This window comes from Chlamydotis macqueenii, chromosome 3 (assembly GCF_036417535.1).
Source record: "Chlamydotis macqueenii isolate bChlMac1 chromosome 3, bChlMac1.mat, whole genome shotgun sequence".
NCBI classification, from domain to species: Eukaryota; Metazoa; Chordata; class Aves; order Otidiformes; family Otididae; genus Chlamydotis; species Chlamydotis macqueenii.
In genome coordinates, this window is record NC_141558.1 from 108,349,390 (window position 1) to 108,372,096 (window position 22,707).

Below are 22,707 nucleotides of genomic sequence, written 5' to 3' on the forward strand. Positions count from 1 at the left end.
AAGTAGGGCCATCTGCTACTCACTCCATACACAATTCCTACTAACTAGATAAAAGTGGGAGGCACAGCTGCAGACCCAGCCAACAGTAAGCTTCTTCATGTCAAGAAATCTCATAAATTAATCTAAAAAGTGCAAGCAATAGTTACCCTCACTTGGGGAGTTTGTAATGTCACAGAAATTGGAAGTATTTCATAAGCATTTCAAGAGAGGAGAAGCTAATTTACCAGGCTATAGATCGAACGGGCAAAGTGAACTTTAATTTCAGCTCAGACGAGTACCTTTAAAGATGACTGATTTTTTTTTTTTCTTCTTCTCAAGGAAAATATGGTTGAAGTAATCTACCTGTATTCCAGTAAACATCTGAAAGATTGTAATAGAAGAATTCATCATTCAAGCAAAGCTGATAGGAATAAATAAAGTGAATTTAATGGGGAAGTGCCTAATGGAATGCAGACAACAGGCTTACATAGAAAGAGGCACTGCTGTGCTAGTAGGATGTTATTATTCGAGTTAATCAAGGATGAGTCTTGATTTAATATCTTTATGAAAAGACTACGGCACAACATATAAGAACAGCAAATTTCATCTGTATGATGACAGAAGCTGGAACTCTTTGCAAATACCAAATAGGACTGGCTTCTTGCACAGAAAAAAAAAAGTGGGTGAATCCAACAGGTTTAAGAAGTAGCTCATGGAGTTCAAGATTAGAACATGTAAGGTAGCAATAAAAACTTCTGCTGTAAATCTGGAAGTTCACACTCTGAAGATAATGAAGAGAATCTAGAGCTGTTTGACACACGATAGCCACAAACCGATACTATGGCTTGTAAATAGCTGTGAAAAAGGACAACAGAAATGTTTAAATGTATTTCAGTTCAAGATTTCCAGAAGAGAAAAGGGGTTGTTTTAATGATCTGTAGGCACTAGTGAGCTCTCACTTGGATAATTTTATATCATTTCAGTTAACATACTTCTGAAAGATTAATTTAAACTTACACAAGCTTAAAGGAGTTTAAAAGAAGTAGTATTTCTCCTGTGAAGGAAACAAAGAGCTGAGGTCACCAGTATAAAATCTGATAGATACTAAAACTACCCTCTATAAAACAGTGCAGAATAGAGAGAAAGAAGGGTGAACAGTTGTTAAAGTAAAGGAAGGGATAATGTTGGCACAAACCCAAATTACTACATCAAACCATGGATTTCTTCAAGGTGGAAATTCTTGGAAATTATTATTCCAAATAACCAGAGAAATTACATTTGGTAATGATCTCCCAATAAGACTTTTTCTTCCCACTGATTCTAATTTTTTAAGATTGAGGTTGCTAGAGTTATAAAGGAGAAGGTATGATGCTCTGCCCACAAGAGCAAGCAATGACTCCTCTTGGTGTCCTAAGAGACTCTCTAGGAGCAACCTTGTTTGGCTGTATTCTGACTTCAATTCTCTCCCTAGCTCTTAGCACTACATCACCCCAACCTCAGATTTGACTTACCCTGTAAAGAAGATGAATGTGTCCATTTCAAAGGTAGTTAAATATGAAATTTAAGTAACAAGCTCTAAATAAGAGTCTGGGAGACAACTGGGAGAAGAACTATGGCAAGCCAAGGCCAAACCTCATGTTTGAGCTACTGTGTGTAATGACTGACATTTTGGGGCCAAAGGCACAGAGTGTGCTATGGCCTGGTCTGCTCTAGGAACAAATAGCAAGTGACCTTTAAAGATCCACTAGTCATTTGGGGAGGCTTGGGGAGAGCAGGAAATGGAGGTTGGCTCTGTGGCACCAAGACTTGAATAGAGCTGCTCAAGAGAGACAATGTAAACACCCTTGAGCAAGTTGAACCACTATTTTAATCTTTTTAACATTTTATTAGCTTAAAAAAAATCCACAGGCATAGATCCAGGTATGCATTTATGACAGCTCTATTAAACTGATGAACAATGAGGAGCTGCTTCTTAATTTGCTTTTCCTACTTAGCACACCATTACTAATACCTCTTGAAAGAGCCTTTAGTTAAATCTACAATGTAATGTCTAGTTTAAGCTTGTACCTTGCTTAGCATCACACTGTGTATTCTTGTCTTTTTGCTGTGATAATGGGGAAGGCAAAGTGATATCACACGTTACACACAAAACGTCACCCTTCTAATTTTTAAATGAACTTTCCTTCACAACCTCCCATGTGATAAACCTTTTAAAATTGACTTCAGTTCTCCTGCATACTAAACTCGAACAGGGTTTGCTGATCCAGTGCAAGATCAAACACAAAGTACTCTGATCAGAGGCATGTCAAAATATTAAAGAACACAGTGACAGCTTGTACCACTTTATCAGTTAAAACCACATTATACATCAACCACAACCTGTCTGGCTTGCGCATTTGATTAAGTTTCCTATTCAGCAGTGACTCATTCGTATTCCATGCTTGTCTGAATGACAAATTGAACATTGTGTTGTACTGCTACAAGATGTGTTAATAAACAGTGCTGGAAAGACTTGATCTGAAAGGTGCCGCACCAATGCCACTGCTAGAATAGAGGTTGATCTCAAAGCTGCAAAGCACTGCTAGCTGCTCTTTGAGCCTGCTGCTCACACCTACAACCAGAAAACTTTTCAAAAGGTTGGCAGAAGTGGTCTGACTGTAGAGGAGAGCAGAAGAGTGCACACAATGTGTTTCTTGAGTACAAGGTTGCTAGTGCAAGCATGCTGATCTGCTGAAGACATCCTCTGTTCCTCCCAGCTGTTAATGGCTGCAGAGTAAAGCCCCACTCCTCCCTTTTTCCACTCCCTATGAGAGACAAAATGCCAAGCTTCATAGCAGACTGGAGTTGGAAAAAATACTTCTCTTTCTCCATCAGACAGAAAGACAGAGCGTACATATGTTACCTATTTTCTATGTGCTTTCCTTATGTTTCAAAGGAAAAAAAATAAATTCCTAAAAATAAGGTAGCTTCTCAGCGCCAGTGGAAGTAGTGAAAGACACTCTACCTGTTTTATCTGCTACATTATGTGGTTTTGCAACTATGCCACTTTACTCACTAACTACACATATAGAGCAAAGTTTTTTGAGATGTTTATGTAAATATCTACACGGTAAGTAGTTTTACTCTATACTTCATTTATATTTGAGAATAGTCTGCCTGAACAAAGCCTTGATTTTGCTCATTAAAAAAATAATACTCCTAATGTATTTTTGTGTCTACTTGGTTATTGCTCAATCACTGTATTAAATTGTGTTGCTTTCTTTCCAACATCAATTCTTTCAATTTAACAGGAGTTATTTTAAAAATGAATTAGTTCATTTTCAATATATAGAGAATAAATGAAATTCAGTACTTAACAAGACAAACAAATATATTTTTGTGATAGTTTCTGATTAGTGTAGGTGTCGGAACGTGTAAGATGCTGAAATAGCAAAACACTTCCTCTTTAGTTTAAACTTTGTAACTCTAGAGGCTATAGTGAACTGATCAGTGAAAGAGTGAAGGTACACACATCACACTGACAACAACAAAGAATGCAGAAGCACTGTTAGCTGCAGAGATGACAGGTTGCTGGAGACAAGGTGGAAAGCAAAAAGCTGTAGCTGCAAGCCTGCTCTCTACTGGTCAGACAGAGATGGGGCAGTGCTGCTCCCAGAGCAATACATGGATGCAAGCACTTGGCGAGAGTCATGGCAATGCTAGCACGTTATATTGCAGTCGTCTTAGGAGGGGAGAGAAAGTGATTCCAAATCTCTAAATCCTCAAATTCTGACTTTCAATTTTGAGTCTTAAGTACTAAAACCCACAAACTGAACAAAACACTTCAGAGGAAAAAAAAATAGAAAGAAAGGAAAACATGTTAGTATGTCTTATCCAGATCTGTGGGTTTTGTGAATTCTAGAATATGGTATCGGCCTATTACCTGCCTTAATTTAATATCTAGAGGTAAAGAGGATGATAAAAAGTGTTTGCCATGAACCTACTGGCATTTCTGTTAAATCATGCCAAAATAAAATAATGATTAAATATCATGAGTGTGAACACATGCTCACCCTAACCGGTCATATGAAAAATAAATGTTGATTTCACAGAATTCCTGGGAAGCAAAAGCTGTAGATGTTCAAGGATTAGCCAGTATTTCTGTTTCACAAAGAATTTGAGGTAATTGACAGCCCCTTTCGTCAAACTACTAGCAAAAGGGACGTTTCCACTTGTTTAAATCCTGGCCACCTGATGGAGCTGGTGCAGACAGAGAGGAATCACGGCCAATTTCCATCATCCTCTTAGGGTTCTAGAACAGAGTGCAGAAACCAGGAGAATAAGGTACCTGCTATGTGGACTGCTGACAGAGGGTCCAGGCTGTGAGAGACTACATTTGCCCCGTGGCTGTTTGCAATGAACAGGGGGTAAAGAAAGAAGAATGTTCAGTCCAGGCAAATAAAGACAAGCTACTAATGAAACTAAATTAAAAGTGCAGCAAAGGAAACATTAAAAAAAAAAATCAAATGAAGTGATCAATACCCACGAACCAAGGAAACTGGCTTTTCTTTGTACCTAGTTGAGTATGGAAATCATTGGAACGTACACAGTGAACTCAAAAATAACAGTTTAGTCATTACATTTATGAACAGTATTTAACTGGATTTAAAAAAAATCACAAGAAATTTAGCTCAAATAATTTGTAATACGAAATAGAAAAAAATTATTGGGTTCAATATGGGCAAATATAGCTATTTCAAAATGCAAATGCAGCAAAATTATATTATCAAGGAAAAAAGGTCCAAGGGCCTCATTTGATGAGTCTGGCCTCTTCTCCACCCCTAACTCCTCCACAATTTTGAAGACCAAATAACTGTAGGTGCATTCCTGCACTCACAACTATTTGCTGGAGTATTTAATGCAGTCAGATGATTATAATTCTGATTGTATTTTTTGTATTAGTTTTTATTTATTTAGCATCAGTATATTTGGCATTGACATTCTAAGCAACATCACTTCAGTCTCCAAAATTGTGGGTGCAAAAAACAGAAGTTTGATATCCAGATCCCAAGGAATCATACAACTTAGATATACATTATGGACAAAAATGAAAAAAAGTAGTCACATACATAAACATCAACAAAGTAGAGATAGATAAATACTTATTAAAACGTTAAGATGAAATCCAGTATAATTCTCTACATACTCTTTAGACAAAGATTTTATTGTAAAATACTTCTCCATTTCCTGTAATGGTCAGGCATCCTCCAGTTACATCTGTGATATCAGAGCTTTTCTTAGTTATTTAAGTTTAAATTTAAAAGACACAAGCCTTGACCTCTGAAATAAAATGTTAAGGTTTATATTCTTTCTCCTTTTGAAAAGCCAGTATTCCTTTACATTCTTATACTAGCATATAAAGGAAACTAGTGAATGTATAAATAAAAAAAAAAAAAAAAAAAACACAAAACCATTTCAAGAGCCATAAAATTTATCAAGACAGAACTCAGAGCCTTTACAAAAAGTGCAAATGGGAAAAAAACAAACAAACAAACAAAATCAACCTGATTGTTTGAAGAACTAAGGAAAAAAAGCAAAGTAATCAACCAATAAAATTGCAGAAAAAGGCAAAATAATTGCAGTTCCATTTTGGGCTCAGAGTATGGAAGTGTTAAGTACTAGGCATGTATTGCTATATTTCTTGAATTTTGTGCCAGCGATGTAAATGGACAACTCCAGGGTTGCCATCGTAGCCATTGATTAGGTCCTGTGTAACTAGCTGTTTTGAATAATGTTTCATGTCCTTCACCTCTACTTAGCCATTCATCCAAAGTCTCAATGAGGCCATCTGCAACCTTCATCAGAACTGACAAAAAAACCTTATTGAGATTCTCGATGAAGCAGCTCTGAAGAGAAGGTCAAACAGAAATGGAGGACTGATTATACCAGACAAGACCAGACTTTGGGGTGCTGCCATCACTAGAGCAAAATACAAGAGACACGACATGCCATACCATGGTAAACCAACCACACTGACAGCCCTGGTTTTAGATAGTATTTACCAATTCTGATTTCATGCAGGATGGGATATGCAGCAGGGTTGGGGAAAGCAGCTGTGTGTTGTTCTTGGTTTATGCCATTTCCTTTCCTATCAAGTGAGAAGGGGAGCCTTCCAGCTGGCTAGAGCTACTGCAGAGATCTAGAACTCCCACTCAGGAAGTGGAAGAAAGTATACATAAAATTACCGTTCTCTGTCTGCTTGGAGTGCTTCTTCCAGATACAGGACTCACTGAGCCTGATGTGTCTAATTCTTCAGCAGAGGACCATGAGGACAATTCCTAAAGTTCAGAAGGAATGCAGCTCAGAAACACAGCAACTAGCTGTTCAAGTAAGCAAACTAAAAAAAAACCTGAGTGAAATCCCAGAAGACTTATTTCCAAAGCAAATCAAATGCAGCAGTTAAATTTAGCTACCAAATTTTAAAAGTCTAAGGCATTACGTATTTTCTCTCTTAGCCTTGAAAGAAAAGAAAAGCAAACAGGTAGTTAAAACTTAATTGCTTTAGGTGACACATTTTTCGCCAAAGTCAAAACCAGTTGCTCTTTGTTGGCCTTTAATTACAAGAAGAGGTTGATATCACCAAGATTTTACTTAGACAGAAATTCACTGAAGGAGTGAAGAGCTGAGTTCTCATGCCTGATGCACTTGGCTAATCCAATACTTTTAAAAAAAGTTAACTAACGGAGAATCTTGAAATCTTGTCTTTATACCTGCCACTGTTGGTGAAGATGTATGCACAACTCCCTCTCAAATACCCTGAGATATAATATAATTTGAAAAGATTTGTAGTATAGCTCAAAGCTCAGAAGGCACTATAAGATCTGTTAGCCTTCTACAGAATTGATTTTATGCTTTTTTTTTTCTTTCAACAGAACGAGCGTTATCTTCCTTTCCAGTGACAACTGACACACTATAATTTTCAATACTGCAAATAGAATAATTATTTCATATACTTTGCAGTTGGCTGAATCAGTAATGGCAGGATAAACAAATCAAGATGTTCAACACTTACTCCTATAACAAATAGCAAAAAATCACTGGATTCAAAACACCCCATCATATCACAAAAGAAACATTTACATTACGAAGTGTAAGATTACTTTATGACATTCAAGATTACATGTGTATCGTCTTGGTAAGTATTGCAAACAACAGAAATAATGTAGCCAACAGCACTGATCGAAGACAGACAATCAAAACAGTTGGAAATGTCTTCCCAAAAAGCAAGGAATAAGAAGACATCACTTACCAGTTGACTACTTGAAATGTCTAGAATTTTCTCTAGCTCTTTGATATGACGTGTGACCTCTTTCAAGAGAAGCTTCAGTCTATTTCCAATGACATGCACCTTCTCTTTCGCTTCAAGGCAGTCCTTGCCTTCAGCATTGACTAGCAATTGGTAGGACATGTCTTGCAGTGATGCCACCTTCAGCTGAGAGTCCAAGAGTTCACGTCTGATTTGCTGTTGCCAAGGCAAGAACCACATATTTTTAATTGAAGTTAAAAAAAAAAAACAAACCCCAAACAAAAAAGGAAAAAAGCTAGAACTCATAAAACTGGACATTTGAAATTAATGAAATGGAAACAGAAAAGAAGCAGTAAAAATCCCTGATCTTGAGAAGCTGTAATCAGAATCGCTAATTTTTCACTTAAAATTCGAGTAATAGCTTGTACTTCATTCTATGACTGTTTAATATTCCCAATATTTGCGGCAATTTCCCACTGAGGACAGACCTATCAAAACACAATAAAACGACAGGAAGATAGGCAGCAGTCTAGCAGTTGCCTGAGATTTTAAATAATGAGTTATGCCACGAATAAAAGTGAGTAGTGCTCCCCAACACAGTACAGTTAGTTTCTGACACTGGTCCCACAGTTTTGCGTTAGCATGCAATGCACAACGCTAACCCTCAAGAGAAAGATAAATTTGATGAGGTGTTTTTCTGATGATGCGTTTTGGGAGAGAAAGTGATGATTATAACCCTACCATTAAAAGTCTGCGATGATCCTGCAGCGTGTCTGAGTCCAGGTTTGGATTAATGGGCACAATCTCATTTTTTCTTCTGTCAATATTCTCTAACCAAAGCAGCAAACCGTGGCTCATTTCATGGAAATCCTGCAAGTGATGAGTGATGAATTTAATAGTGTAGCAGAAAATTCCACTCAAATTCAGGTTTTTAATTTATCCTATGATAGGTCCTACTGGCTAAATAACATAACTTAAAAGGAAGTATAGAACAGTACATCAGAACGCTATTCCATAGATGACAAATTTAGAAAATCTTGGGCTGGAAATAACACCCTAGGTAGTGCAGGTGTATCTTTCAGAGAACACATGCCAAAGCTGTACTTTGGTTTGCATGGGCAAGTTTCAGACTGGATAATAAGCATATCAGACAACGATATCGTTTATATTTTTGATATGTGGGATGCTGACAATTTTAAAAAAGCACAATACAGACCTGGCACTGCATTAATGCATCCTGCAATGTGCAGCGCCACTCTTCGATCATATTGCATACGTGGTCCCAGCGCACATTCATCTGCGACAGGCGCTCTTGAAGCTTCTTGCTGTCTTCAGTGTCAGACTGAGTGAACTCTGAGCTGCACAGATTGATGGATAAGATGATCGCTTTGCGGTTATCAATTGCCTTCTGCAGCTCCTTGATGATAAGACAAAGTGGGACAGGGGAAGAAAGGATGGAAATTGGTAAAACATGCAACTTTTAGAAGAATCAAGTAGAGAAGGCATCACGAGAATGCAATGATTTGTCGTCAGCAACTGTAGAATGGTACCTTACTGTAAAAGTCTCTTTGCTCTGGATATGAGATTTCTATGCTCACTCCGTGACTCTGCAAATGTCCACTCTTTAACATCTCCTAAAATTTTACCGTAAGCATAAACTAGAACAAGCCAATTAAACTTGTAAAGTCTTAAAAGCCTGAAGTCATAGTTGAATTTTAAAGATCTGGCTCATGTTTCAAGTATTTTAAAGACAGAGCAGGCCGAACAAAATTTAAAGAGATGTAGGACAATTGTACTTTGACTCACAATAAAACTTTTGCTCTCACTTCTCAGTTTTGCTGATAAATATAAGAACCAACATTTCAATTTCAAGTGGAAACTGCTGTCAACAGTATTTTAAGATAAAAGCTTGTACTGAGGGAAAACAAAACATACAAATAGTATAAACAACTTACTCCAATTTGTAGAAGCAGGACGTGTATAAAACCTCTGATTTGTTTACATTGGAAGCCACAAAAGAAACCCCTCCTCTTCTGATTTGGAAGGTACTAATGGGCTTTCCAAGAGTGGGTGGGATAACATGATTCTTATGAAATGTCCCCTTTTCCACCTACTTTACAGCGTTTACTTAAAAGCCCCATGTCACAGTGACCTTTGTAGCGCTCATGACAGCTATATTTGGATTCCAGTGAAGATCAGCATTAATATGCTTTAGATGGATCACTGCCGGAAACAGTCTTTACTATCTGTCCACCTCATTCCTAGCATGGAGCACAGTGCATTTTGACATTGGCTCCCACTTGTGCCCGAGCTTGTAAGATGCTTATAACTGAATGGGAAGTTGTGCACAATTGCAAATCTTTACAGCTGTAAAATATCCAGGAGAGATCACAAAGGTCGCATTCAGATCCTGATGCATCTGACATGACAGAAGAAGAAACTGCAATGTTGCAAAGTGACACCAAATTTTTCCTGTGTGGTACTGGTGACACCAGTGGATAGGCCACAACTCCTTTGGGCACTCTCTCCTTCCTCCACACAAATTAACATGTCCCAGTGAGGCATTTCTTTTAAAGCAGCTATTTTGTTACCAGTTTGACTACAAGAGAATTGATTTAATTTGACTTTAACCCCCTCCACCGGCTTTGATCAGCTTAACAGATCAGGAATTACCTGTACATCCTGGAATTACAGAATCGCCATAGAATTACTATTTCAAAAATTCATTTGGATTATATAGTAAAAGTCAGTAGCACATTTTTCTGCCAAAAGGTGATTCATAAAATCACTTTCCCAGTTACTTCAGTTATCAGGAGTAGCCTGCTATGCGCAAAATGGAGCAAACCACCTGCAACTATTGGTAACCTCTTCAATGTCCCTGTTTTACTCAGGTCTGTTTACAAGGTAACTCATGGAGAAGAGAAATAAAACTCACTTTCAGTTTTTTAATTCTGAGCTCAATAGTTTGTATGTCAGTGCTGAGATCAAGGCGGCGGAGCTTCTCCAGCTCCTCTTCAGTTTCTCCCAACCAAACCCAAATGCTATTAAGGTCCGAGTTAAACTGCTGCCATTGCTGAAGGTTCTGCTTCATCCTCAGCTCCTTGCTTAGAGCTTGTGCCTGGATTAACTCCCAGCGGTCAATTACACCTGAAACAATAAACACCAAATTCAACAAAAGCAGAAAAACATGAGTCACACATATAACTGCACCAGTTGAATCCAGCTGACTCACATGTTTTGTACAGCAATATAAGCAACATTTTCACAGAAAACATTCAGCAAAAATGCATTGCATTCACAGGAACTTTCCGAAAGGCTTAGGGTTATGTCTCATGATATGAGGGGGTTTTTAAAATGCACTTGTATGTCTAATCCCCTTATAGGGCATATATAAGGAATATTTACTATTCTTTACTATTCCTATTAAAAGGTTTTAAACAGAATGCGGTACAGACAGTCATGTACATATATATGTCAATAAATAATACCACGTGTTTATTCAGAAAAACTTTGCATGTTTGCTAATTTTCATAATTGTTTTCCATCAAAGAACTAAATGTTACTTACCAGCTGTTTGTGTTTCAGTACTGTTGAGGTTAATAAGTCCAGATAACTTTTCTTCTTCCTCCTTCAGTTTATATGCAAGCCTTTTTACTGCGTCTATGCTTCCACTGCACTCACCTAGTAGCTTCATCTGTGTTAAACAAAAAATCCCATCTCAATATGCACTGTACAAGATTAATTGCATGGAAAATTCAAATTACAATGCAACTTCCAAAATCTTCCAAAAGTAGGTCTAAGTGCAAAGATAAAAACCTATTACTTTAACAATCTGTCCTGATACTATCAAAGAAATGTATATGGAGACAATAAAAGTTAAAGCGTAAGTTCAGACTAAACAGAAATAACTCGGTGCCACTGTGCCAAATAGAGCTGGATGACTTTAGGTGCCACCTGTTCTAAACATTAAGACACTATGGCAAAAACACTAGAACAAATGATAAAGAAAATAAACGTGAGTGTGGAAATATTACTACGCATCCAAGCAGCTAATCTTTAAATTCTGTCAGTAATAAAATTATTTGAATGATTTAGAGAGAGATTTTTCTTCCAGAAAACCTCTCTGAGAAAGCTTTTTAATCACAGATTCCATATATACAACCTTGCTTACATGATGCATGTTTATAATTCATCAGTAAGTTGAATACTGTGCATGAAGCTATAAAACCTGCTTTTAAACGCAGAGCAATTTTAAACAAGGATATCATTATTAGATGGATAAAAACACATGTGAAAAAGTACTTTTGGACATCTGCAAAAATGTAATAGGAAAATAAATTCCTTGGAGTCATGTTCCTGTAATCTTATGCTATTGTAAACACACTAATAACACAAACAACAATAGCATGCGGTTAAGAGTATCAGGCATATGAGTAAGTCTGAGAAGCAGTAATATCTAATTGCTCTGCTGAAACAGCTGTATTTCTTTCCATAGCAAATCTAAGCTTGGAGGGCTTATTCGACTCGTGCTCCAAAATACACGCACATATCCTTTGTAACTGGAATCCAGCTCTGGTCCTGTAGGTGTTTTGCTGCGGATGATGTTTTCAGTTTGCTGTATTCGGAAACGACTGGTGTCTAAGGCCTTGTCCAGCTGTCGGATATGTGCTTCCAGGGCACCAGGTTCTCCTGTACCAAAACCAAAAAAAGTGACTGTCACCCAAGTTTTCACAAAGTATTTTTTTTATCTTTTGCCCAGGTAGAATAAATATCAGGAATACTATCTAGATTAGAGAGTAAAGGAGAAGTGTGATCGCAGCAGTGTGAGTGGTACAAAGTCAAAGCGAACTGATAACTAGTTACATCAGAGGGTGTTAGCAAACTTCAGAGGACAGATGACTATACCAATGAACATGCTTGCCAAAAGCATACTATGAAAGAGTCCACAGTTTAAAGCAGGCTTGCAAACTATTCTGAAGTGACTTTTTCCCTCAGAGAATTCCTCACCTCTCCAAAGGGGAAAGTTTTTGTCAAAGCATGCTCCAATGTCACTGATTTGGAGAATGCCTTGCTCCCTTCACAAACACTCTCAAATAAAACCTTGTATCTCAAACTCCTGATTCAAATCCAAGATAAAATTTGATTTATCCTCATTTCCCTTTGTATTACTTCTCTCCACTAAAATATAGTGGGATTTTGATCTACATGAAAGGATCCTATTTATGTACAATTCCGAAGATTAAAAGCAGTATACAAATGCTAAGTGACACTGTTACGATATTATTCTCAAGGTCCTTAGATGACTGGACATCTTCAAGACCCACAGCAAGTAGTCTACAACTGATTTAGGCAACTACACTAAGCAGCAAAATGTATAGTATTTTTCCAATTAGGCGTTTAACAAAAATTATGCTTAACATATCTGCAAGATAGTATTATTCATCCAAGTCGTTTGGAACTCGTATCGTTTTTGAAGCAGGACTAACTTGTATTTTCCTTATAGAGGTCAGATAAGCTCCGTGATATGAATTAGCTACAGCCAGTTCTAATCTGAAGCAGGCTGCAGTGTAGAGGACCACATGAGATACCTCTTATCCATATTCTATCACCGTGCCTGATTTCCATCTGTTTACAAAGACAGTTTGAATTTATTCATAAAGACACAATTAAAAACATGCATAGAGAAACGATGCCTTCTGTCCACCTAATTACAGAAAATGAAGCCTCTTGGATGGCTAATCTTTTTATACAAAACACCAGCTCTCCCCAGATGGACAGAACAAAGTGCTCAGTATTGCTTTTCCCTTACTCCTTTCAAAATTTTCACAGGTCAGAAACCTGCATACATTTTACTATATGTACAGCTATTTTGTACACTCTCAATCAATCATCATATTATTTCACTAATTTGGGGAAAAAATAAAAATGGACAGTGAACCTGAGGTCTGTGCTACGGATGCTGAGATTTTAAATGTTTGCTATTTCAAATTTGCAATGAAGTAATTATTTCAAAAGAGAAAAACTGTGAAATCATGACAGAAGGTATTTGTAAGTGCATCTAATCCCTCCGAGAGTCATCTAACAAATGAAACAATAGGTTTAATCTTGTGTAAAAATGCAACTTGGAAAAAAAAATCATCTTCCAATATAAAAGACTAAGATAAAAACATTGGACTACAGTACCTCACCTTGGCATTGTTGTCACATGAAACAACAACTAACCTAAAAGATTATTTCTAAGTAGTAATCCAAACTGTGGTTGTGTTAAAAAATTAAGTGCAAAACTGCACAATTAGGCTTTTCTCTATATCTTTTCTTTGTGCCTTAAGCCTTGTAGAAACTTCTCTTCTCCCAGAGACGTAGCAAAGTACTAAGTTCTGTTGAGGGACTATGGAAAATAAAGACCAGAGTAACCTACTGATCAGTTTAGTCTAGTTAGCTGAGGTGGGAGGACCAATACTTTAAACATCATTGTTTCATCCATGCACCTAATAATACCTTTAAGCGTAGTAGTAAAGCAGGATACTTCTACATCAACATGCCAATGCTGCCACATAAGAAATATTTATTTTGTAAGTTGTGAAAACTATAGCAGGTGCTAAGAGAAGAGAAAGAAGTTATGCTTGCGCACTGTGGTATTTGCATCTGGCTAAGCTTAGTCTTTTTTGATGCCTACCAGAGGTATTTTTGAGTGCGTTTTCTGTGAGTGTTACATAGGCCTCAAGAGTTTCAGGGATCTCTACATCTGAAAAAATAAAAGCACAGTCTAAATTGACAGCTCAACAATGGCTGTCTCCTTACAGTAGGAGTCCTTTTCCTGGGATGGAATATATAAACGGTTCCAATAGCAAACATCCTTTCTGGAGAAGGAAAAAGGATGAAGACTGAAACACAGGGAGCCTGTAACAGAGTCTCTTAATATCCAGGCAAGCCTGACTCTTTTCAGAGCAATGATCTGGAAAGCAAAAGACAGCCACAAGATCAGAGTATAATATACCAGTAAGCCTTCCCAAAAAACTGGCTACATTTGGGCACTTTGACTCATTAAGATTTATTACACAAAGCACACACACTTAGAAAGGATTTCCAGCTTTGCTGGAGAGCAAGACCCAAGATCCCACCTCAGGCTAAACACTCAGTTGCTGGCACCTTGCCCGGGTAGGGACTGAGTTAAGATTTACTCAAGTACTTGATGATTTTGTCTGCAGATCTCTTCCCCAGCATTTCTTAATCAGTTTCTTCTGCACTTCTTGCCATATCCAGTATAGTTTCTTCTAGTCAGAATAACTTATGATGCACTGCTCTTACAGATGACATATCCCACCTGGCAGGCCACAGGCATAGAGGCACAGCCAATTCCCTGTCATATCATACATGCCTTTGCGATTTTCCAAGGCTGTGTCATCCAGGAATCTCCAACACTGTGTCTAATGCCAGAAAGCCACTGGAATCACTTAGGGAAAGCTATTTAAAAGCTTAAGGGGCTATTTAAAATATTTTTCCATAAGCATCTTGGCCAAGCAATCACATATGTAACATTTGCTTCTTTTTACAAGGACAGAACAGGACATACAATTTGCCACCATACCTGCTATACCAGCTGCTCCTCTCAGATAAAAGTCCTTCTCTTGTCCTCCGTCTTCTTCCTCAGAGTGCAGTGCCCGTGAAACAGCTGTCTCCAGGTCTCTGCTAAGGTCGTAGTCATGATCCCACTCCAGTGGAATGGAGTCCACGCTTGCAGGAGTATCTCGCCCTGATCGCTCGCTTCTCACCGGTTGGGAAAGAGGCAACGAAAGGTTGGAAGAGGGGTGTGGGGAGAGAATGCTGTCTGCAGATTTGTCATGCCAGTGTATGTCGGAGAGATCTCCTGATTCATCCAGATCCACCTCTCTGTCAGAGAGGTCGTGTTCGTCATCTGTCAGCTGGAAGCATAATGCAAACAGAATCAATGAATGAAATGTACAGAGGCACTGTATGGTCAGCCTGTGTCAGTGAAATAAAGTAGCATTAGGCAACAGTCACACTGATAAGGTTTCCATTTTCCATTATTTTGTACTTCCCCTTCATTATTTTAAGGTGCACTACAAAAAACAAAGCAACAAAAAAGTTCATAATGCCAGCTCATTTTAATTACTTAAGGCTCAAAGTCTCATATCAAGCAAATGTCTCCAGAGTTTTTACTGATGCCACAGCAACGCAGATATCTGGAATCAAGTCTTAGGAAGTGTAAGTGACCTTTATCGTGCTCACTGCTTTCATTATGTTCTTTCATATTTTGAAAACTCTGAGTTCTGTTGCTCTCCTTCAGTAGGACTTAAGCTACCAAAAAACATTTTGCTCTCACTTACTCAGCTGTGTGTTCAGTTCCAGAGACAACTTTCTGTCTCTTCTGATGGAAAGAATAATCTTATCACTGTTTTTGAACAAAACAGAACTCAACAAGCTGCCAATGAAACTGTCTGACAGAGCAGGGAGATGTTCTTATTACCAGTACCACACTGCTACCCTCATTAATGAAGTTTTATAAACCTTCAATTTGCATGGATTTTCATGATGATTTACAAAAATTCCAGATCTGATGAGTCTGCTCTCTGAACGGGACAAATAGCTTATAATAAAGGGAGGCAGATGGTCAGGCTTGTAAAAAATTAAGCCATGGGATTTTTCGAAAGTTACAGAAGTTTCACGTGAGTTCAGTTCAACATTTTTCTCTCTCCTCATTCTCACACTTGTAAAACGGCAACAAGCCAAACAAATACATATGTATGTAAGTATACACACAGGAAGGCGGATGAGTTTCTTGTGATAGCGTTCCACACGTCCAAAGACCTCTTGACAGTAACGACGCAGCTCGTCTAGTTCTTCTTCAATGACAGCTGCATCCATAGGCTCACTTTTCTCAATGAGTTGCTCACCCTGCGTAATTATCTGCTCAATTTTGTTGTTGTTTAGTGAAATTTCTTGCTGGAAAGCCTGCAAAAAAACAAAAGCCCATGCTTTATCAACAAAATCAACATTACAACAACCTAAGTTACTAAGGATGCAAGTCTTAAGAGTACTTCAGCAGGAATGGTGTGGGTAACAAATAGGGATCGTTCCAAATATTCTGGCATGAGCAACAATGAGCAATTAAATTTAGCAGTCCCCAGTCTTTCTAGCCAAAACCAGTGATACTTCATGGTTTACCATCTCATTCCTCACTTGTTGTATTTGGAAAGAACGCTCTTCTCTAAACAAGCCATGCCCATGACCAAATGTCTAGAATGAACACAGATGCTAAAGCTAACAGGCTGGAATTTTGGATAACATGACATCTGATATTCTTCTCTCCAAATAATGATTTTTCTGATGCAGAAGTGGTTGACAAATGTAATAATTCTTTGGTGTCAGCAATAACAGAGACTTGACATTAATAATTTTTACAGGCACTTCCTCTTTTGATTTGGGAATGGAGACTATAACTTCTTTTTTCTTTGATAATTTTTCACAGTACAAAGATCTTCCACTCTGGTACAGAAGTATGTATTGAAATGTGACATAGCTCATAAATTCTGAGGTTTCCTGCAAGTAAGGGACTGTATCAGGCTGCCTTTTTGCATCAAGTTGCTTAAATTCTTTTCCTACCATGAACCTTTTTATCCCTTCTCTCATGCCTCCTCCTGTTTCCATTCAATCATTTTTTTTTTTACCTTAAGTTGCTTTATCTTTGCTTGGACATCACATTCTGAGAAATGCTCAATGTTGGTCAGCTGCAGGTCCATCTCTGTTAGCCATACCAGGATGCTATCACGTGCTGTCTCAAACTCCTCACGTTGGCCAATAAAATGCTGTGGGGTGGAAAATGGAGTGGCATGAAACGACCAAACAAGCCAAAAAAACCCAGCAATAGTGGTTCTCTGAAGAAAGGGCTTTCATGCCATTCAAACCTAACCTAAACTCAGTACACATTCTTTTATTTCCTACATGCTCTTCTAAGGTTCCCTTTTCAGTAGCATCACCTTCAGCTTCAATTAGCTGACCTATGAAAGTTATCTTCTACGAAGGAGGTGGTGTTTGAGGTCACCAAGCATTTCCCTACAGACTTCATGCTTTGGTTACCTTGGACAAACTGAACCGATAAGCTCCCTTCCTCTTCCAAAGATAAAAATTCCCTTAAAAACACTGTGCAAATGCATTAAATTGGAAGCTTCTGGAGTATCCCTGATTCGTAAGTATAGGAGTGAAACCAAAGGGCTTAAAACTGGAAAAGTACTTTTAGCCTGCGCAGGATGGAGGTGACTCGCTTTTGTAAGTTGTCCCATCTCTGGTTCCCCTCATGGACCATCTGCTTGAGGCTGCCGTCAGAGTCAGTGCGGTTCTCTCGGGCCAGGCGGCGATATTGTTTATTGATCAGTTCCAGCTGAGTCAGACTTTCATGCACTTGTCTCTGGAAGGCCTAAAGCAATACGAACAAAAGACACCATCAGATTTTCAATTATTGAAATCAGAATACTTATACAAGTCTTTCCCTTTATCTTGACCCTACTTCTACAGTCTGATCTGTGTCAGCTGATAGATTTCACTACGGGTGCAGACACGTCCCAAGGGCTACCCTATTGAGAAAAAAGAAAAAAGTTTACAAAACTGATGTAGTTCACTGAACAAGAAATTGCAACATGAATATCCTTTACAAAAATAAAAAGACTCCCCTTTCTACTCATACATCTTTGTATTTGAGAACAGAAACACAAACAATAAATATGAAACACTTAAAAAAAAGAACAGATATCTAAGATTCCTGTGGCTTCATTGGATTTCCTCACACATGCTGAATTTGCTGAAATGCAAACATTGAGGAGATTTGAGAAATTGTTTATTCTGAGTTTTACCAAAAATAGTGAAAAATGGTACTGAAGGAATCATCTATTTATCTTATACTTGCAGTATACAAGTAAGTTTTATTTTAAAATGTTCCTAGAAAGAAAATTTCACAAACATCCATACCAACTTATGCCTGGGCAAGTGTCTGTGCCATGTACTTTCAGTGCTTCCTCTACTGTCACAAAAGCCTCAGTCACCCAGCTGGGGAGCAGAAACAGTAGGTGACAGCCCCTGAGTTTCATGTTGTGACTAGCAATCACAAAGCAAGTTGGAGAAAGCACCTTGTAAGGAGCTGAATGAACTAATTCCTTAAGAAAGATTAAAAGAAAGATGAATAATTTTTCAAAAAACTACTTGTTTTCATGTTGTCCCAGAGACAGAAGGGCAAATTTGGCTCCCACTGTAGTTCTACAAACTTGCTTTCTGTTACTCCTCACAATGCAAATAAACAGACAATCTCTCCTAAAACTAGACACCACCCTTACTAAGGACTGGAGAAGTGTGATAAGTAATACATTTCTGTATAGAAATTTTCATTAAAACCAGCTAACACACAAGATTTCTACATAAACAATATATACTCTTCATATTGTACTAGTCAAAGCTAAAAATGAAATAAGCACATTTCTGCTGTAATACCAGAGACAAAGGTAAAGAAGGTGGTTGGAAAAAAGAAAAAAGATCAAAATCTGTAGAGTCCTCTAAATACAATGATTCCCTTAATTAAGTGGCCATCAAATTGGATAGGGGTCAACCAACAAGGAGCAAATGGCTTTGCAACCAGAGTGAAATGCTCAGCAGAGCTGAATTCACTTAAAATTGCACAAGGAGGCAATTCTCATGTCAGAGGCACAAATCTGACTATATTTACTACGATCATGAATCTAAGAGTGTGCAGTTGCTGTTTCACCTGTTACTAAGCCTTGTCCAGCAAAAGAACAGCTGCTTACTTGTCTTCCATTTTTTCAGCTCAGCTACACAAGACTTCATCTGTTGGGTTCCTTCCTGTAACCTCTTTTCATTTCTCCATAAAGTACTGGAGAGGAAAGAGTTTGATTTTGTACAGTGAACTCAGTGAAAGCCATCTCTGACCTCTGTGCTAAGGAAGTGAAAGGTTCTTATATGGCCTGCTGGGTTCTTTTTTTTTTGTCAGGTTTTTTTTTTTTTTGTTGCTGTTGCTTTTTTTTTTAAATTCAACTGCAGATATGGATGGGAAAATAAAATTAGAAAAAAAAATGTCTAGTTAAAGTAGAAAATTGCTTCAGTTAGTATGTATATGTGGCTGACTTTATACTGACTTCACTCTGAAGTTGCTGAATTCGGAAGAATTTGAACACAACTTCTGTCATTTGCATTCCTGTTTTTGGGTAGTTATAGAAACTACATGCTTAGGAAAAAAAAGAAGGAAAAAAAGAGAAAGAACCAAACTGCGGGGAAAGCAGGCTTCTGGAGAGGCTACTAGACTGTTCTCTTCGCAGCTAGTTCTTGCTGACACTGCAGACAGTAAAAATTCCACAAGTCTGCAGGAGAGGGAAGGTCATGATAAAGGCTGAGGTTCAGTGAAACAGACTTTGGGCAAAGTCAGATCAGCTGTGAATATCAAAGACAGTCAACATATTTTTGGTACTGTTTCTCATACAGAGACTCACTTAACAAGAGATTTAGAACCCAACAAATGAATAAAAGGATAATGGGAAGGAGATCTGAGAGAGTACTTGTGTCTAGGAAGCAAACATACTACCAAAAAAAAAAAAAAAAAAAAAAACCAAACCAAAAAGCAAAAAAAACCTACTCACTCTAATGAAGAAGTCTGGCAGTGTTTAACAATAGAACTTGGTCAGTACATTCAGAAATAGTAACAACAATAATAAAACTTGGATCAGCACTTCACAGTTTATGTTTTTGAATTAACTGTTAAACCAAAAAGTATTAACTGGTCTTAGATGTTGTTTAAAATTTGCATTTCTTCTTCGAGGAAAATACTTTAAAGCACCTGATTGTTTACAGAATTGCGTAAACAATTTGTTTTCTTTCTTCAAAATTATTTTTTTCTCTCATCTTGATAATACTCCTTGAAAATATGAAACAGAGTAGAACATTTTCACCTGTGACTAGGCACATGACGTGTGCGTATGTGTGCTTTACGCACAAGTATACACTCCATTGTAACTGCAGACAAGCCATCACACTGTAGTAGACACAATGGAGTTACATACCAAGCTCTTAAGCATTGACTGAAGTGACAGTTTGTCAATTTTTAAGCATGCACTTAACTTTTAAGTCACGGAGGACACCATGTGGACATATTACAACACTTGCATGGACACGAATTTCAGGTATAAGGATCTCAAATGGGGATATTGTACATTGTACAAAACAGGTGAAGAGTTCAGAGGGCTGGTTTTCAGAGAGTTACAGAAAGGAGAGATAAAACCAAAGGAAAAGCTAAAACATGCAGTATGCATTTGAAGAGGTACTTGTTGAAGTGAGATTTATGAATGCTCTGGAGCACCTACTGATTTGATATACTAAAAAGCTGCAGAAATAAAAAAGGTCAGAAGTCTAATTTCAGTGAACAAACAGCAAAGTGAGAGTGGATTGATTTATTAGCATTTTCAGTTGTCACCTTCCACTGTTTTTTTTTGTCCTAGAAACCTGCCAGTGAGGGCAGCTGTGAAATCATCAACTCCAGTATATTAATACAGTGTCTCTGCTGAGTGACTTGTGCATGGGAAGAAAGAACACCAGCTGGCTGCTGTAATGCGATCAGTAGATATTAAATTTCAACTACTATAAATCACCTCAAATTTCTTCAGTTCTTCCTTAGCAACCGTGTAAAGCACACCAGAGGAGCTTGGGAAAGCAGCTGTCCTCTCAGAGTGTTTTAGCCAGTCTTCAAATCTAGAGTAGTCATCCAAAAACTTTTGCCATAGCCGCCACGTCTCTTCAATTCTGCAACAGATAATGGAAAATTAGGGAATGCTCGGACTGAAGGCCAGCTGACCTACAGTACTTTAACTAATTGTCTACAACAGCAAACAAGTGCCGCACCAAACAATAACTGGCTCTTAATCTAACTCAGCCAGCCAGGCTGATCAACAGACCACAGGGAAGGCTGGCTCATTCCAGACTGAACTAGAATAAGAGGATGGCAACTTTTTTTTTTAATGCATCTAATTTTGGAATCAATATAAAAAGTAAGTTATAAGCATGCAATAGGAGCTCTGAAAATCTGAGCACATGCTAAATAACTCCTGAAATACAGTCCACTGGAGGTACCTAAGCCAGTATTCTCAAGATTAGAAATTCGACACTACTTTCAACCATACATCTTCTTACGGAATGCTAAAGGTGTTGCAGCATATATTTTAAAGTTCTCAGTCATTAGCCTGCATTGCAAAGGGACAGCAACATTTTTTTTTTTTTTGCATTCACCAACAAGTGGTAAAACACTGTAAACATATTTTTATTAAAAAAAAAAGTTAGAAGTTATTCCAACACTTAAAAGAACAATTTGACTTCAATTGAATATGTAAAAATAGTGGCTGACTCTTGATCCTGAAACCAAATTGGCTTAATACTGAGACTGTAAAATCCCAAGAACTTCACTTGATTCAAAATAACCAGATCTTCTTTGGGACAGGTTTTATTACAGCAGAACTTTGTTTGTTTTTACATAAAGAATACATCTTTCCCAAATCCTAGATATGCAGGTCTGAAAAGGACCTGATCCATGCTAGATTTATGCTTTGTTGATGATACGTTGCTTAACCTGAAGTTTGATATCTGGAAAGTTGCTTTTTAATATGAATAACTTTCTAGTACAACAAAGATCCTAAATACTGATAGCTCAGCTAACTTACTGGTACAAATCTACTAACAGCAAAATGTGTACATTGCAAGAAAGTAAAATAGAGTTCAATGCATTGTTCCACACTAACTTAAAATAGTTCTGAATTGATTTGCTGGACACAAAGGTATGAAGAACCTGTATATTTTCAAGACACATTGTGTCAAAGATAAAATTTATAAGCTGTATTTATATATATATGCACTATACAATAATTACCTTAGCAATAGTATAAAATTACTTACTCTATATCCAATCAGTGGATATGGAGCAGCACAACTTAAAAGCAAATTTTTTTTTTGCATAAAATAAATAAAATCTTTACTAAATACATTAAGACTATCCCACAAAACCAAAGATCATATAAAGTTCAATTCAGCATTTTGAAAAGTTGTAAGCTTTACCTAAAGTTCTTGATATGACTGTGTAAACCACAGAAATCAGATTCATAATTTAAAAAGATACAGAAAAGATCTTCATAAATACAGGAGTTGAAACAGTTAAACATGTATTTTTACTGGTCTGGACAGAGTATATAGCGTCGGCCCAATCTAGCCTACATCATTCTGGCTATCAAAATCACCCATGCTATCCTAGATGGGAACAGAAAACAAAGAATCTTCTCATCATGGGCATGCAGTGTACAGATGGTCTAAGCATGTGCAGTAAACCAGATCACACCCAAGATATACAGGTGCTACAGCCCACACTTGCTCAGCAAAGCTAAGGTGGG

At 37.6% G+C, this 22,707-nt stretch overlaps 1 protein-coding gene across 1 annotated transcript in view; it reads right to left on the minus strand.

Annotated features, from left to right (window-relative positions):
• The window catches only part of SYNE1 (spectrin repeat containing nuclear envelope protein 1), a 310,078-nt gene that overhangs the window by 3,719 nt on the left and 283,652 nt on the right, over positions 1 to 22,707 (minus strand). The window contains exons 132-145 of the mRNA XM_086745962.1: positions 20,926 to 21,076; positions 17,517 to 17,699; positions 16,954 to 17,091; positions 16,046 to 16,237; positions 14,853 to 15,186; positions 13,941 to 14,009; positions 11,811 to 11,953; positions 10,832 to 10,958; positions 10,200 to 10,411; positions 8,481 to 8,681; positions 8,006 to 8,134; positions 7,268 to 7,480; positions 6,204 to 6,296; positions 4,307 to 4,365 (exon numbers count right to left, since the gene is read on the minus strand). Of these exons, the coding sequence (XP_086602088.1) occupies positions 4,307 to 4,365; positions 6,204 to 6,296; positions 7,268 to 7,480; positions 8,006 to 8,134; positions 8,481 to 8,681; positions 10,200 to 10,411; positions 10,832 to 10,958; positions 11,811 to 11,953; positions 13,941 to 14,009; positions 14,853 to 15,186; positions 16,046 to 16,237; positions 16,954 to 17,091; positions 17,517 to 17,699; positions 20,926 to 21,076 (2,244 nt within the window). The remainder of the gene's footprint in view (positions 1 to 4,306; positions 4,366 to 6,203; positions 6,297 to 7,267; positions 7,481 to 8,005; positions 8,135 to 8,480; positions 8,682 to 10,199; positions 10,412 to 10,831; positions 10,959 to 11,810; positions 11,954 to 13,940; positions 14,010 to 14,852; positions 15,187 to 16,045; positions 16,238 to 16,953; positions 17,092 to 17,516; positions 17,700 to 20,925; positions 21,077 to 22,707) is intronic.